The 17151-nt window shown below is 49.5% G+C and overlaps 1 protein-coding gene and 2 non-coding genes across 3 annotated transcripts; 2 read left to right on the top strand and 1 right to left on the bottom strand.

Annotated features, from left to right (window-relative positions):
• Positions 1–1315: 1315 nt before the first annotated feature.
• On the bottom strand, positions 1316–1388 carry TRNAF-GAA. The gene has a single exon. It is a non-coding gene; the product is annotated as a tRNA-Phe (tRNA).
• Positions 1389–1972: 584 nt separating this feature from the next.
• TRNAN-GUU lies at positions 1973–2046 on the top strand. The gene has a single exon. It is a non-coding gene; the product is annotated as a tRNA-Asn (tRNA).
• Positions 2047–2481: 435 nt separating this feature from the next.
• On the top strand, positions 2482–17011 carry NDUFS7 (NADH:ubiquinone oxidoreductase core subunit S7). The gene is made up of 8 exons (XM_036741263.1): positions 2482–2571; positions 4131–4167; positions 4801–4860; positions 5362–5479; positions 10096–10275; positions 10800–10846; positions 13742–13830; positions 16147–17011. The coding sequence occupies exons 1-8, from the start codon at positions 2553–2555 to the stop codon at positions 16242–16244; spliced, it is 648 nt and encodes a 215-aa protein (XP_036597158.1). The 5' UTR covers positions 2482–2552; the 3' UTR covers positions 16245–17011.
• The last annotated feature ends 140 nt before the right edge of the window (positions 17012–17151 follow it).

The raw sequence follows: 17151 nt of genomic DNA, 5'->3' as shown, positions 1-17151 counted from the left end.
TGTTTTCAAGGAAGCTTAATTTTAAGCACACCTGGGTGTGTTTAGTGTTTTATAGATCGTTCGTAGGTATAATTTGTAAGCTGGAAGGGATCTCACAGGCCCTCTAGTCCAAACTCTGGTTTTAGAGATGAAGAAATAACGTAGGTAGCAGAGAAGCAAGTGATTTGGCCACGGTTACATAGGTGGTAGGGGCAGAACTGGCATTCAAGCCCAAACCCGCCCATTCCCAATCCTGGGCCTTGCCGACAGAACAGACACGTAGGAAAGCCCCCTGCTAAGACACAAATGACACCGTCGCTGGCATCGAGGAGCCTGTATTTTAGGGAGAGATGTACATGGAGTAATTGGGGTGAGGCGACTGCCGGCTTGGGGGTCAGCGCCTGCTTCGTGTATGAGGTGACGCGTGAGTTCCGTCTAGAAGGAGGAGAGGCGAGGTCGGGCACTTTGGGCAAGGCACCAGGCACAGGGACCACGAACTGCTCAGGTTGGGTAGATGTCAGAGTCACGGGGCCGAGGGTCAAGCCCAGAAGGTTCATCTGGCCAGAGCCGGATTAGGAAGGACTGGACATGCCGCAGAGGCTCGAGGGAGCTCACAGGGGCAGTTTGCAATGGCCCAGAAACCCGGGGCTCTGACTCCAGATTGAGGGCTGGACCCAGGAAAAACACCAGAGAATCACACTCAGCTGTACGTGCAGCCGCAGCAGCTGGAGCGCAGAACTGGAGGTAGTCAGGGAAGGCTTCTTAGAGGAGGGATTTTTAAATGCTAATGTTGCCATCCATACACAGCCTGCTCCAGAAAGTAAAGCCATTCCTCTTAGCAACCCTGAAGGGCAGACCGGGCAAACATTCTTATTCCCACTGCACAGGGGCCAGAAACAGCCTGGGAGGGCAGAGTTCACCTGCCCACGGTGGTCATGTTGCCAAGACAGGGACTAGGATCTTCCCGATGGTCTCTTAAAGGTGGATGCTGCTTCTGCTTGGTCTTTCCACTCGCTTCATAAATGTTTATTGGATTCGTTGGATCGCGGCCCTTCCTGGGACCATGACTATCTCTCCTGGAGATCCGAGGTCACATTCCAATCTGCGACCCTAGCTGGACTGCAGGAAGCCGAGGTCCGGACTGCGGAGCGCTCGGAGGGAGTGAAGGGAGGTTTGGAAGAGGGGCGGCCGCGATTTCCCTTTGAGAAGACAGGAGTGATGAATAAAGCGAGACATTCCACACCTGGCGGTAACGGCGTAAACAAATCTTCCTTTACAAGTAAAAGGAGGTCAGTCTAAACGGGACAGGCACGGAGAAGTCACCCACCAAAATTTCTGCCGAAACCCGGGATCGAACCAGGGACCTTTAGATCTTCAGTCTAACGCTCTCCCAACTGAGCTATTTCGGCTGCGTAAAACGATGCTTTCACTATCCTCATTCAGTGAAAGATGACACTTCTGGGCCCCTCTTTCCTTCAATCCTGTTTCTGTTAAGTGCACTGTCAGGAGCTCCCAAAGGATTTTTTTCCCCATTAAGTTGAAAGTACTATAGAAACTCAGGGTAAAACCAGATGATTGGAAGAGATCATCTAAAAGGTCCGGTTCCTTCCCACTTGGGATATCCCTTCTCATCTCTGACCATCAATGTTCTAAGGTCCCTTCCAGCTCTGACATCCCACGTCCCAAGGGCCCTCCCAGCTCGGACATCCCATGTTCTCAGAGCCATTCCAATTTTGATATCCTACTTTCCAAGATTCTCTTCTAGCTGACTTTATGAGTTCTAAGGGCCCTGCCATCCCTGCCATTCTGGGTTCTAGGAGCCCTCCCTGGTCTGGCATTCTCTGTTCTAAGGTGCCCTCTGAGATTCCATGCTCCAGCCCCGAAAGTTCCCCTCTGAGCTCCTACGGCTGCAGCCTTGGGTGCTCAGGCTTCCAGCGCAGGCACAGTTACAGCATACATGACTAGGGGCTGCCGGAGTTGCTTTCCCAGCTCTGTCTCTGTGGCGCAATCGGTTAGCGCGTTCGGCTGTTAACCGAAAGGTTGGTGGTTCGAGCCCACCCAGGGACGCGGCGGAACTTTTTTCTCACAGGTAAGATTTCCCAGAACCTTGGGCTGCGAACCGAGGACCCCGGGACCGGCTCCTTTGGGGGACAGGGCGAGAATTTAAAGGCTGATGGAGGGAGGGAGCAAGGGCCCGGCCGAGGATGCGGGAGGGAGGGTTAGAGGTAGTAACGTCTGCCCCATTCTCTCAGATCGGTTGCGCGAGCCGCATCAGCAGAGCACCCAGGAGCCTCCCCGAGGCCAATCCTAGCGCCCCGGGGTGGGGGTGGGGTTCGCCAGGGGCCCGCGGGGAAGAGGGGCCAGGAGGCGGTGGAACTCGGAATCGCGAGGCTCGGGTGGCCGCTTTGAGGCGCCGGGCCTCTTTGGGAGGCGCACTCCCCATCTCCTTCCCCTCCCCCGTCTGCCTGTCACACTCACGGAACACACAGCCAGACACTTCCGCCGCCCATCCCCTCCGACCCGGAACGGTTAGAGCGGAGGACCCGGGAGGTCGTCTGAAGGCTGTGTACAAGATGGCGGCGGCGCTAGCGGGTGAGCGGAGCGAGAACCCGGGCTGGGGCATGGGCGAGGGGCGGCGAGGACCCCCTCCTGATAGCGTTCGCCGAGGCCGGGCGGGCAGCCGTAGAGAGCCGCCTACCCCACCCCCAGCCTGGAGGAGTTGTCCGATCTCGGCCCTCAGGGCTCCCGGGGGAGGGGAGCGAGCGGCGCATGCGCGCTGCCGAGCCGCGACCCCTGCTGCCCGTGGGCACCGGCCGACGGGGGGGGGATGGGGGGGGGGTGTCCTTCACACTGTGGTGCCAGTCCGTGTTTATTGCATCCTTAAGTGTAGGTAGCATTGAATTGTTATTTAAAATTATGGTTGAAGCCGGGAACTCCTGTGCACGGACCTCTGACCTCCACGCCGGTGACCCCGGCCCTTAATCTCTGCACAGCCACTCACCTGGGCCAGGTGCTCTCCCTCCTGGCCGAAAGCGCAGGGGCGGCCGTGACCGTGCTACCCGGCCTTGCGAGCTCGCCTTAAAGGGAGAGCCCCGGATTTGAGTCCCGCTTCTCCTTCCCAGGGACCTTTGAAGGGCGGTCATTACCGTCCGCAGCAGCCCGGGGCCGGGAGTAACCACCGCATGCAGCCCTATGTAACCTTTGAAGGGCGGTCATTAGGGTTCGCAGCAGCCGGACGACCTGAGTACATATTCGACCTCAGACATAGATCCTAGCCGTACGACCCTAGGAAAGTCACTGAACCGCTCTCTGCCTCAGTTTCCCCCTCGGTAAAATGGGGAGAATAATAGCGCTTACCTCCCAGGGTGGTTGAGAGGATAAAATAATACTTGTAAAACGTTTTCCAAACTTTAAAGAGCCGTGTCGTGCCGGCCGAAACGAAATTATTTGTCCACACTCAAACAGCTAGGCGGTGTCTCCTTCCATCCCTCTGCCTCCTCCCGAAAGACCCAGCGCCCTTATCCAAACCCCCCCCCCGCCCCCCAGTTTGCTGTTCTCGTGGTCCATACATTTGTGCCATTGAAATCCTACCCGGACCATCCCCTATCTCATTTCTCTTCACTCCTCGCCCCCCTTCCAGAAGAGTGAGTCTGAACGTGGCGTTGCTTTTGCAGACTTTGGCTTGGGAAACCAAAGTTTAACCCTATGTCCCTTGGTTCTACTTTAAACCAACAATCTTTTTTTACGAGGCTTTATATTAAATAAATGCTTTACTGGGTTCTAGATATGAAGAAGCAGACAGCCTCTGCCTCCGTGGAGCTTTTATCCTAAGAGAGAAGATGGTGTGTATAGATCAGAACATACAGGATAAACAGGGAAGGAAGGGGGTACCATTATTAGGGCATCAGGAAAGGCTTCCCCTAGGAGGTAACGCATGGGCTGAGCCTGGAAGGAAGTCCCTCGGCGATTCTGGCCCTGTCCTTGTCTTCCCATAACCCTCCCATAGATCACCTACCTGTGTACTGAGGGCCTTTCTCTCTGGATCTTGTAACAATTTGGGCGTGATGATAATTATGCCATTGTAATTAGTTTTTGCAGTAATTAAATTGCATGCTATTAAAGTTCTTTTTGCCTGTGATTTCTCCCTTCAGTTCCTCGCCTGGCCCGGTATGGATTGTTTAGTTTTCGGTGAGTACCGTGATTTCTGATGTTTTACCAACCAGAACATTACAGTATTTTTATGGGAGCAGAGAAAGAATCAGAATTTTAGATATCAGAGAGAATTTGGCAGTCTTGTAGTCCAGCCTCTTCATTTTACAGATGAAGTACAGATTAAGGTCCTGGGGGAAATTACTCACTTGCCCAGTATTACATCGAAACTTAGTGGGAGTTCATTCTGGCACCAGAGGAGATACAGGGGCAGGAGTGCCCAAGGCACGTTGAGGGGGTAGGCAAGAAGTACCTTTTGACTGAAAGTAATGGTGGCTATAGGGGGAAAATAGGAAATAAGGCCAGAAAGATAAGTCAGAACCATAGGTATAAAACTCAGAATTTGTTTTCTGGGCCCTGGGAAGCCATTGAAGGTTTTTGAGCAGGGCAGTGAACATTATCAGAGATGGTCTTTAGGAAGATGTGAACTCAGCCCAATCGACAATCCTGTGACAATCTGTGACAACTGAAAATTGAATCAGACATCTAGATAGCTTGGACCATATATGTAGGGAGATGAGCTGAGAGGACAGTGAACTCAGTGATTCCTATGTTCCTTGGTGGGATCTGATGTGGAATTCTCTCCTGCTTCTTGACTGTTCCTTTGAACAGGCCCAGCACAGCCCTTCAGGTTCAACTGCTCCATCAGAGTTCGGTGACAGAAGCAAGCAGGTAAAAGGTAGCTTCTTAGGAGAGGCCTGTCCATTCTTTCTCCTGTTCCAAGCATCTCCCATGAGCATCACAGGCACTCTTTCTCGTGTAGTACCCCAGGACTGTTGGGGAAGGATTGGGTGGGGGAGGGGAATGAAATAGATTTGCACTGAACCAGTCCTCTCTCCTAGTTCGCCCTGTAACCAGAATTATTCATTCACGGTCAGCTGCCTGTAGTCTGTTCTCTGTCTGAGGTCCATGTTGGGGTGCTTCCTCAAGGGTTGGAGGGCTCTCAGAGTAGAGCCAGAGTTGGGCCTTAAATTGGGCCAGAGGCTTAGTAGGCCGAGGATGAAACAAGTGACCTTGGTCTTCCCACCATCCTCTGATCCCCTGCTTGGTAGTCCAGTTAGGTCAGCAGTATACACCAGCTTCACGTGCTCCACTTTTCGGCGGTGTCCTGATTGAGGATTTTTCCTCTTGGTGTTGTACATCTCAGTTTGTGTTTGTGTCCCCCTTTCTCAGCCCTGTCCCAGAGGGAAAGAAGAGTGGGGCAGTAGTCCCCAAATCCTCCTCACTCCCGAGCAGCAGGGGGGAGTATGTGATCACCAAGCTAGATGACCTGATCAACTGGGCCCGACGGGTAAGTCCCCACCAGACCGGTCTTTCTTCCCCAAAGGCCCGCCGGGAGAATCTGCACCTAGACCCCCCTGCCACAGGGAGCCAGCTTCCCTTGCCTGAGCGAGGTGGGTGGGCAGTGGAGTGGATAGAGCGAAGGACTTATGTCAGGAAGAGCCGAGTTCCAATCCTGCCTCAGATGTTTACCAGCCGTATGCCTATGGCAGGTCACTTATTTATAACTTCTCTTTGCTTCAATTCCTTACCTGTAAAATGGGTGCAGTGATAACAGGATTTTTTGTACAGATAAGATTATATACACGTAAAGTACCGTGCAAGCCAGTGTGAATGTAGCTGTTATTATACGTCAAATGGAATGTGTGCCCATATTCAGCATGGAGTCCCTACGTCTTCCATGGGGGCAAGTGTGAGAAGCAAGCCATCACTGTCCTTATCGAATTCATTGAAGAAAACGTAGTTCCCTAGGGCCGTCCACAGGAGACCTCCTGCCATCAAACCATTAGTTTGCCTTTGGGGCTCCCACCATTCAGACCCTTTCAATCTAACTGTAATGGAGTCCACATCTCTCCACTTTGTCCATAAGAAGAGCAGAGGAGACTTTGTCCGATGTTGGCTGCTGGATTCCTGTGACCTGCCAGACTAGTAACCCCTTCATCTGTTCTTGCTGAAGCCATGATGACTCTTGTGATCACTGCTTACTTTTCTAAATGTTCACTGGCCTTCCCTTCAACAACATACACTAGAGTTTTTCCAGGAATTGCAGTCAAGCTTATTGTCCTGTAGTTTGCAGCATCTACTCTCTTCCCTTTTTGGAAAAGCAGGATATTGCTTCCCTCTAGGCCTAGGCTATTTCTCTTGCAGTGTCACAGATGTTGACCTGGAAGGAGCCTCACGTCTGTCTAGTTCAACCCCCTCCTTTCGCCAATGAAGAAACCAACTCTAAGATGTTAAGTGACTTGCCTAAGGTCATATAGGCAGTAAGCTTCAGAGGTGAAATTTGAACCTAGCTGCTCTGCCTCCAGAGCCAACGTTCCTCCATGGTACTCTGTTCTCCCCTGCCTGTCAGATTTGGCAGTGGCTTAGCAGTTCCCACTTCCATTCCTTTGTGTGGGCCAGGTGTCTGGAACTCATCCCAGCTAGCTAGGTCCTTTCTCAATCTCTCCTGGCTTCTTTTGGGTATCCTCTCCCCTGGCAGTCATCCCTGTTCTGTCCTTTTCAGTCCAGGAATCAGTCTCCTCTACAGAGGAAACAGAAGCAGGGCAGTAGGTGGTTGATTCTCCTGTGCTCGTGCTCTGGTGCTCGCGCTCTCTGTCTCTCTGTGTGTCTCTCTCTCTCTCTCTCTCTCTCTCTCTCTCTCTCTCTCTCTCTCTCTGTTTCTCAGGCCATCAGTCCTCAGACCTCCCAGGCCTAGAAGCCTTTTCTGCCTTCCTGACACTCCCAGACGTCAGTGCTATCCCTCCCTCCCAGGCTTCCGTCGATTGAATCACTTCGATCTACTTACATTTGGCACTGTAGGTGTACTTGGCTCCCCCTTCCCATTTGAGTAGAGATTGTATCATTCTGTGGGCCTGGCACTAGCAGGGCTTAGTAAATGCTTTTGATTTGAGCCATCCAAGCAGCGGCCCTATCCTTTCTTTGTTCCCCTTTTCCCCAATACAGTTTTAAAAAGTAAAATTATCTTTTGGTTCTTAGCTTTCCTCGACAGTATCAGCTTGTCTCCAAACATTATTCTTTTTTCCTCCCGATGCTGTTTTTCCAGGACTGTGCCATGACTTTGTGTTCATCCTCTGCTCCCTACCTTTGTTTCTATTTTCTGTATGTGACTTTCAAAAATCCAAGTTGATTAATAGAGTTCCTTGGGCCTTCACATTGATCTCTTTAGACAACTACTCCTTTCCTACCTTATCCAAATGTTTTCTTTGTGTTTTCCAGATGTTATTTTTCAGACCTTCTCATCCCCCCTCAGCTGACTGCCTGTAGCATTGTAATCTATGCAGTCCTCCCTTATCATTTCTCTGAGTCCTTTGAAGTCTGTCCCCCCAACCTAGGGTACATGTCACACAATGCCCCAGTTTCCTCCTTTACCCCACATTCTCCAATGGAGCAGTCACCTCCCTGCAGTGTTCCCAGCATTTCCCCCTAGCACCAATCCTCTACCATGTTGGAGAGAGCCTGATGCAGGATAGACGTTCTCTGCTTTGGTGCTTCCTCCTTTTGAAGGATGAAGTCAGGCAAGTCAGGAAGATTGTTAGGTGCTCTGAGCTCCAGCAGAGGTTGGGACCACTGAAAGCCCCATCCCTCCCCAGTGATCTTCTGGGGTCCTGCCTGTGATTCCATCTCCTGAATTCATCTGTTTCTTCTCTTTGTAGAATGTTCCCAGCAGGCTTCTGTTTCTGTCTCAGTTTACCGCCACCCACATGTTTTCATCAAGCTCCCCTGCTCTGGTTCCTAAATTTCTTTGCATGAGTACATCCTACTGTTAATAATAATGGTAGCGAGCTTTCTACTGCACTTCAGAGTTTGCAGAGCTCTCAGTAAGTGTTAGGTCTGTTGATCCTCCTCACCCAGGGAGGTCGAAGCTTTTATTATCCTCCTTCTACAAGTGAGGAAACCAAAGGGAGCGTAAGTGACAAAGGAGGGCAAGGGACACACTTGCAGGATTTGAATTCCATTCTTCAAACACTTGCCTTCATCCCATAAAATTCAGGGTCTTTATCCAAACCTCTGAAGGTCAAATTCACTTTCTAGAGTTTCGATCTTTGTGTGCCTTGCTTGTTCCCTGTACATTTCTGCCACTGAAATCCTGCCCAAGCTGTCCTGTGGGTCCCTGTTTCTCTTTCTCCATTGCCCCCTACCTCCTGCAGAGGAGAGAGGCCAAACATAAGCTTCCCTTTACATACTTTTGCTTGGGGAACCAAGGTTTAACCTTATGGCATTTGCTTGTACTTTAAAGCACCGGTTACTTTTTTATGGTTGCTTTATAATAGTTGTCTTGTTCTTTTATCTTTACAGTTGTAGATCTCCAGGTATAGTAAACTCCAGTTTACCTGGCATCTAAGCAACTAGACAATGTCAGTGAGAGAACATTTTTCTGGGCTTGTCTTTTATGAAAGAAAGCTAAATCACGGAGTTATATTCAGAAACAATCCCCTGGAAGCTGGCATAGACTGAAGCCCTTACCCACAGCTACACCTACAGGGTCAGGTGGTAGAAGCCCTGAGCTGAGAGCCAGGAGACCTGGCTTCTGATCCCAGATCTTCCCCTGGTTTGTTGTGTGACCTGGAGGAAGTCCCCCTCTTGGAGCTTTGGGTTCTTCATCCGGAAAATGAGGAAGTTCTTTCTGAGGTCCCATCTAGCTCTGCTGATCTGTGATTCAATGACTTGATAGTCTTTTCAAATGAAAATGAATGTTCAAAGCATGGTTGAAAAGAAGAGATATCTGAGGACACACTACTCCATCCCTTTGCCGAGGTGGAAGTCCAGAAGGGGTGTATTTTCAGAATTCTTTGATATATTGATCAATAATGTTGATTATTTTTTTGTCTTCAGAAATACCATTTGAGATGGCTCTCAGAGAGAGGGAGGGTGGGAGGGATGGGGGACTGTAGTGATGCTGAAAAAAAAGAAAAGGCAAAAGACATGACCCTGAGGACTTTCAGGAGACTTGGTGAGCAAAGGCAGGTTTAATTGCACTTGCCGGGCTTTGTGGTTTAGTGAAAACAGCGGGGAGCTTGGAGTCAGTGGGCCTGATTTCACCTTCTGGCCCTGCTGCCTCTTGGCCACATAGGCTTAGCCGGGTCACTGCTCGGGGCCTTTGTTTCATCATTTGATAAATAAAGATGTTGGACCCTGATGTCCTTTCTAGCCTTATTGAAAGGAGTACAATATTTTAGATGGATTTTTCTTGCAAGAAAAATGTTTTTTTTGCTTAACCCTGAATTAAACTTGAGAATCCAGTTAATCAGACTATCCTCATGCAGTTTGGTTGATCAAGATTTTAGTTTGCAAAAAATTACTAGTATCTCTTGTAGGTAGAGGTTCTTTCAGAAAGGGGAAAGCCTGCTTTCTTCATCTCTTTTTTATGTTCTAGAGTTATACCAGCCTAGAATGGGAAGGCGCTCCAAGGTCTTAACCCAGCTCCCTGCCTAATGCAGGAATTCTCCCTGCAAGGAACCTGTGAAGTCACCGCCTTTTTTTTTCATTAGTCAGTTAGTTGTATCCAACATGACCCCTTTGGGGATTTTTGTGACAGAGGTATCAGAGTGAGTTGCCATTTCCTTCTCCAGATTATTGGACAGATGAGGAAACTGAGGCAAATGGTTAAATGACTTTTCCAGTGTCACACTCAGGTCCTCCTGATTCCAGGACTGGCACTGTGGCTGCTTTGCTACCTTCTTTCAGATAGCTCTTAATTCTTAGGAATTTCTTACACTGAGACAAAAATCTGTATCCCTGAAACACTCATAGTATGACTGCTTCCCCCACCCCAAGTGATCCTAGACCCAGAATGTCCTTCATTCCCCACCTCATCAGCATGTGTTACCTGGATTGCCCTACAAGGCACTTCCTGCCTCAGTTAAGGCTGTCATGTAAAACTTAGTGAGCTTTTTCTCTCTTTAGAGTTCCATGTGGCCCATGACCTTTGGGTTGGCATGCTGTGCTGTGGAGATGATGCACATGGCAGCTCCCCGATACGACATGGACCGCTTTGGGGTGGTGTTCCGGGCCAGCCCACGTCAGTCAGATGTGATGATTGTAGCCGGCACTCTCACCAACAAAATGGCCCCAGCTCTCCGAAAGGTAACACCGCCCCTTCCCCCCCCCCCCATTCTCACCCCCGATGTTGAGAAAGCCAAAAATGCCTGTCACACCCTGAGAGAGCCCAGGTCCAGCCTTAATGGGGGCAGAGGAAATTTTTGTTCAGCAAGGAATAAGTAGATTTTACCAAAAGCATCAGAGAGCTGTCTGACGAAGGGCTCAATGATTGCCAGCTGGATGTGTCTTAACTCTCTGTGATCTGTGTTGGGAGAAAATGGGACCCCTGAGAATCAAAAGGTTCCCTTGAGATTGCTGCAGGATTCCAAGGCATTCAGATTGAGGCTGAGTAATTAATGGTATGGATTGGGCTCCAGGATGGAGTGTTGGGATCAGGTTGTAGGTCTGTCAGAGGTAGTAGAATGTCGCAGACCCCCATAGGCTGAGTGGCCCTCTACCGGGTATCACCCTCTGATCCTTAAGGGGGCAATATGCTACGCTCTGGGAGCAGCTGAAGTTAATTATGCAGGGAGAGGACAGTAAAATGGCCGGCTTTGTCTGTGTTCCAGGTATACGACCAGATGCCCGAGCCCCGTTACGTAGTCTCCATGGGAAGGTAAGTGCAGGATGGATACCAGTTTTTGCCTTTCTCTGTGACTAGGGTCTGAATCACAAAGAAAGCAGTGTTACTATACCAGTAGCAGTGAGGGAATGCAAAAGCTACCCATGAGCCCCTGGTCTCTCCTGAGAAGTTCCTTTCTCATTGGGGAGTCCAAGAAACACCTGCAGAATGGTATCAAAGTGTGAAATATGTGACACAGGCTATCACGATAGTGGGAGCCTATGCCAGAAGCCAGGGCATCATCAGCTCCACACTGGGATTTTCTCCAAAATGATCACCCCAAGAAAGACAAATGAGAAATGGTGCCCAGGGCTGGAGGTGGGAGAGCATGAGGATGTGAATTTAAAGAGAGATTCCAGGAAAGTAAGAAGAGAGGCATTGTGGTGTGGTGGATAGGGCTCTAGATGGTATGTGAAGGATAGGGCTGGGGTCAAGAGAGGCTGAGGTTCAAATCCTGCCTTGGACACTTACTAGCTGTAGGAATGGTAAGTCATTTAAATCTCATGAATCCTCATTTTTTGATCTGGAGAACAAGAAAAAGAATATATGTATTACCTCCCTGGTGAGGCTGTTGTGAGGGAAATACCTTGCAAACCATCATAAGCCCCCATAGATGTGAGACTAGTTGTAAAAGTCACTGCTAGGAAGCGATCCAGGGCAGTAGCAGACACAGATGATGCTTGCCATCAGCTGCGCAGCAGACAGAGAGAAGCTTCAGTCTGGAGTCACTTCTTTTTCCATCAAAGAAGAGCCTTGTCAGGAAGATTCTCCACAATGATAATAGTCATGGAAAGAGCCTCAGACAGTGTTTGAAATGAAATAAGACTCCCCTTAGGGAAGGAGACGCTTCTGAGGGTCATGAGGGTAGAAAATGTGCCAACCACAGCATTCACCTTATCAGATATCACAAAATTCATGCTGGAAAGAAAGCCCACAAATGGAATAGATATGTGCTATAAAAACCTCCCAACTATGGAGTGAGGGAGCATGGGGTCTAGAAGGAGCTCAGGGCATGGGATCAGAAACCCAGTTCAAGTCCTAACTCTAACAATTAGCTGTATGCATAATATTGAGCAAATCACTCTTCCCTCTAGGTCTCAGAAAATGATAGGGTGGTATTGGTGGTCTCTGAGATTCCTTCTCTAACAGGCTGAGATTCTGTAAGTGCTGAAGGAATTCAGGTCTTCCCATCGACTTGGGTAGAAAAGGCTTTCTAAAGGAACCTAGTGTTGAGGTTGGAACAGGGGAACTTGCGAGTGGAGACACCACCCAAGATAGGCAGATGGAATCAAAACACAGGAGACTGACAAGACCATAGCATTTGATTTAAGCCCTTATGAGCTGCAGCTCCCCTTTGGAGACATTGAGCACTTTTGTGCTCATCAGAAGAGAAAAGCCAGGGGGACAAAAATCCCATTTGCATCATTTTAAATCTGTCCCTGTTTCCTGCTCCCTCCTTCCCTGGTGCCTTCTTGTTGTCCTGCTAACTATCTTCTCTGCTCAAGAAGAATTAATCTTTTCCCTCTGACCTTGGATATCAAGGGACAGTGAGTCCAGGGGTCAGCTTGTACTAGTTCCAGCCAGCTTCCAAAAAAACTGAGAGTTCTTTATCTAGGTGGGAATTGGACAGCCTGTCCCAGGGCTAGTGAGAATAACAATCAAATGTCGTAGCTGTTCTAGAGAAACTCAAACCCCACGAAGAGCCATTGGGAGCAGCTCAGAGAAAATGTTGGGGGGGAAGTGTCCACAGGGGCAGAACTCTGCATCCCTCATCATTTGTGGTCACTGTATGGCTTATTTTTGCTTAACAGCTTTTCTTCATTACAAGGGAGGGTTCAGGTGGGATGGGGGAGGAGGTGGATAGTGGTGTGTGTGTGTGTATTTTATACACACATGCATGTGCGCACACATGCATGGGGGCTGGCAAGAAGAAATGAGCACAACAGACTAAGTGATGTCAAGGAGACCAGTTTGGCAAAGGGTTCATGACCAGGAAATATGATGAGAACGGTCCAGTGGGGCCAGTGCGTGGCGTGAGGACTCTCTTGGCATCTGTTACTAGGAAATCCCAGGACTGTCTGAGTCCTTCCAAACTATCAAGGAGCATTTGGAAAGCTAGCCCCTCTCTGGTCCAGTTTGTGCATGTGTGCCCCCAGCATGTAGCCCAGAGTTAGCCAGCCCAGAGTAGGTGCTGAATAATACTCAGTGAATCCCCTGAGTAGCTGCCACTCCTGGGCTATGGCCCAGCAAAGTTAGGGTTCCTTTGAGCAGTTTTCCTCTAGTCACCCATGAAGGCTTCCACGCCCGGGAGTGAAATTGCCTCCTGGGCGAGTTTAGTTTGTTGGACATGCTCTGTGTGGGTTGCTGGGCTCTGATGTGAGGCCAGCAGGCCCCAAGCGTGCATACTGGGGAGACACCTGGGCTCACAGTCAGGAGGGCCTGTTGGAATCATGTTCCAACTCATGTGACCGTGGTTGTCACATAATCACTCTGCCCTTTAGTTTTTTCACCTGGAAGATGGGTGTGTGAGTCACAATTACAGTCATCCTTATTGTTGTTAGTAGCATCTGTGTGATACATCAAACTTTGCAAAACACTTCGTAGGGCTGTCTCATTTGATCTTCACAAAGCAGCCCCAAGAGCTATGTGCTTTCATTTTCTCCAATTTACAGAAAGGGGAAACTGAGGGAGACCCAGGGTCACATAGCTAGTAAGTGTCTGAGACAGAATTTGAACTTGGGTCTTCCTGACTCTGGCCTGGATCCACTGGGCCACATAGCCCATTATACTGGCTCTATCTCACAATCATAATGAACAGTTTCTGTGTACACCTGAAGTGCTCTGGAATTGGGAGATAATTCTTACGATTCCCTCTTTTTTTCTTAACAGTTGTGCTAATGGTGGAGGATATTATCACTACTCATACTCTGTAGTGAGAGGATGTGACCGCATCGTGCCCGTGGACATCTATGTCCCAGGTAGAGGAGCTCGCCCTTAGCCGCCATACCCCAGAGCCCAGCTCAGCTGTGCCCTGTCTTGTAACACTAGAAGAGACTCGTAGTTGACCCTGGCTCCTTCCTGTCACCAACATTTTACAGAGGGGGAAACTGAGGACCACAGAAGGGAAGTGACTCCCCCAAGGTCATTCAGAAAGCCAGGGGTAAACGAGTGAAGTCTAATTATGTGAGAATATGGGTACTAAGCTTAATTATACAGCAAACTTGAGGTACTTGTTGCAGGCCTTTGGCACATTAAAACCTTCATAATTTCTTAACAGAAGCCTTTTATAACCTGTTTACATGCAGATATAGCAGTGCCTTACTGGCTTGTTACTGACTTGTCACCAAGAGATAGTGGAAGGAGTGGGGAACTTGTAGTTAGGACCTAGGTTCAAATGCTGCCTTTGCTTTTACTGGCTGTGGGGATTTGGACAGGTCCAGCCCACACTGGCCCTCTGTGTCTTCATCTGTAAAATGATGGCCGGAGAGCTTCTCTGTGCCTCCCTTTTCCCATCTAAATGAGAAGTTTAGTCTGGAAGATTCCGAGTTCCTTTCTAGCTCTCGTATCGGGTGACCAGTACCTGGTCACTGAAGAGCCAAAATCATTATCTGCTCTCGAGTCAAAATTCAGAAAAGAAGCACAAAAGGTTCTTGGAGCTCCCCAAGTGGATGTCAGAGACTCCTGGTGCTGAGACGAGGTCAAAGGCCTTCATAGAGGCTGCTGCCTCTTACTCTTCACATAGTTCTGGCTACGTGCCCTTGGGTCACAGCAGCAGAAGGAGGAGGCAAGGGGCTTGGGGACCTTGGAGCAGCAGGAAGTGAACACTGCCCTCAAAGAGAGAGACAGGAAGGCTATAGAAAAAAAGCACACGTGATCTCAGATGGCCCTTCCGTGCAGGAGAGAAATCTGAGGCCCTTTTACAGGCCAGTTCAGTTGATAGCTACTCATGATGATGACCTGGAACTTTCAGGAAAATGTTCAACCAAACTTACTGAGCCATAGATCCTCAGAGTGGGAGAGGCCTCACCAGGATCCTGGCCAGTCCATACCTGAGTAGAAATCTCACCAATAACATCCAGACCTGGGAGGGTGCCACTCCAAGACCTCTTGGGAGGTGGTTTCATTCAGACCCCCAACATGAGTCAGTTTCAGCTCTGAAATTCTCCCACTAGGGGATAACAGTCAGCCTGTGGGCATTCTGGTATTCCTGTCCTTTCCCAGGAATACCTGGCATGAAATGCCACCAGCTGCTTGTTTCCTTCCACCAGTGCTTTTGAAGTATAAGTGGCCATTCATCGTAAGCCAGTGTATTTGTAGCATTGGTGGGGTGGAAAGAGCCCTGCTGGACCAGGCTGGCGTCTAAAGACTGGCCTGTGCCCTGGTCTAGAAGACAGAATAATCCTCCCCCATTATTTCCGAGGCCTGTTGGGAAAATAAGAACATGTCAAGGTACTTTAGTTCTGTGGACATGTGAGGACTGAGGCCTATGGTCCTAGAGGACAAGTAGTATTGAGGCAGCATTTAGGCACAGAGTCCTGCTCTAGTGTCTCATGTCCTGGATACCTCTTCTGTCCAGCTCGCTCAAGGTCCTGATTCCCTTTGCTAGACTGGAGATTCCTTAGGAATCTCCCTTGACTCAGTTGGGGCTGAGCTCTCTTCCCCAATCCCAGAAACACAGTGCCAGAAAAGACTTTGGAGGGTAGCTGACCCAACTTGTATGTGAGCAGGAACTCCTTCCAGCTGGCCAGCCAGCCTTCACCTAAAGACCTCCAGGCAGAAGGGAAATTCCAGCCTTTGGGGGAGTCATCAGGGTTTCCTATAAAGAGCAAATTTCAAGTCAGAGGATCTGAATTTGGATCCTGGCTCCACTCCTAATGTCTGTGACCTTGGGCAAGTCGCAACTTCCACCCCAACCCCTGCCCCAGCTCCTTGAGGTCCTGAGGTCCCTTCCAGCTTAGATCCTATGGTCTCTTAGCTCCTTATCCCCTCACTTCCCACCTTCCTCCAGTTGGGACTCTTAAAGTCTTCTTGGATCTTGTGGTGTGACCTCTGTGATCCATAGCCATTGTAAGCTCTGTCTGTATCCAGAAAGCAGCCAGTTTTACCTAAATTAATCATATGCACAGTTAGCCACAGGGCCAAGTGTCCCAAAAGTCTAAGGGTGAGTGAGTACCATGACACTAGAATAGCTTTAATAAAGTACCCAATGCTTGGGAGGGTCCAATGTCTTTGTGCCTCATCATCCCTTGCCTGGAGACCGATAATGTAACTGCATGTGGTGTGTGTCCCTTCAGGCTGCCCGCCCACAGCCGAAGCGCTGCTCTACGGGATCCTACAGCTCCAGAAGAAAATCAAACGGGAGAAGAGACTCAAGGTGTGGTACCGGCGGTGACGATGGCCCCTGTGGGCAGGAAGCAGTGAGGGGCTCCTGACCAGAAGGGGACCGGGCCCCTGTTTGTTTGTGATACCATGTAAATGTCAATAAAATACGTAGATGATAGATACTGTTGTCTCTGCTTGGTAGTGACAGAGATACCCAGGACACCCTGGTGTGGTGGATAGAGAGAACCACAAATTGGCACTCAGGGCCTGTGCTCAGATCCCTTCACTTAATTCCACAGGGCTTCAGTTTTCCCATCTGTGAGTGTTGGACTAGATAACGTCTAAGGCCTCTCGTGGCTCTTTGTCCCATAGTAGGGTGTGCTGAGTCCTAGGTGGGTTGTAACCTGGATGGGACTGAGGGCAAGGCCATGAGGTCCATCTCTTGTGACTAACTCAATAGCCGAGTTGTTTCTGGGAAGCCATTGTGCAAATGCCAGCCATTGGGAACCAGGTGAGGTGGAGGGTTCCACACAAGGCATCCTCACTGCTGGGGGGTCAGTGGTGTCATCAACATTCACACACAGTCCCCGTTGCCTAAGCACATGAAAGCATGTGCCCTCCCTGTGGAAAACCCGTGCCCTTGTGGTGCCATACAGAGGAGGCAAGTGACTAGGAGCCTGCTGGTCACAGGTGGACCTCACTTTATATGATGCGTTTGTCAATTAGGCCAGGTCAATGTACTTACTCTAGGGCAGCTCACTTTTAAGAAATATTGGTGAGTCCATCCTCTGTGATTGATACAGTAGGTACTCAATAAATGCTTATTGGTGATAATGATGGAGAGTTGACTCTGTTTCATCATTGACCTGGACTGGGAGTTGGAATACTATGGTCTTTGCTGTAAGACAAGAGTGGGCCGGATGATCTCTAAGGTTTCGTGCAGCTTGGCTGTGTTCGGCTCTGTCTGTCCCCAACAG

This window comes from Trichosurus vulpecula, chromosome 1 (genome assembly GCF_011100635.1).
Source record: "Trichosurus vulpecula isolate mTriVul1 chromosome 1, mTriVul1.pri, whole genome shotgun sequence".
In the NCBI taxonomy this organism is placed as follows: Eukaryota; Metazoa; Chordata; class Mammalia; order Diprotodontia; family Phalangeridae; genus Trichosurus; species Trichosurus vulpecula.
The sequence above is the reverse complement of the archived record's forward strand: the minus strand, read 5'-3'. Positions and strand labels throughout refer to the sequence as shown.

Excerpts from the sequence above, each read along its gene's own strand:
- NDUFS7 (XM_036741263.1), top strand. Across the intron at positions 5,480-10,095 it reads TGATCAACTGGGCCCGACGG|AGTTCCATGTGGCCCATGAC; the intron begins GTAAGTCCCCAC and ends TTCTCTCTTTAG. Across the intron at positions 13,831-16,146 it reads CGTGGACATCTATGTCCCAG|GCTGCCCGCCCACAGCCGAA; the intron begins GTAGAGGAGCTC and ends GTGTCCCTTCAG.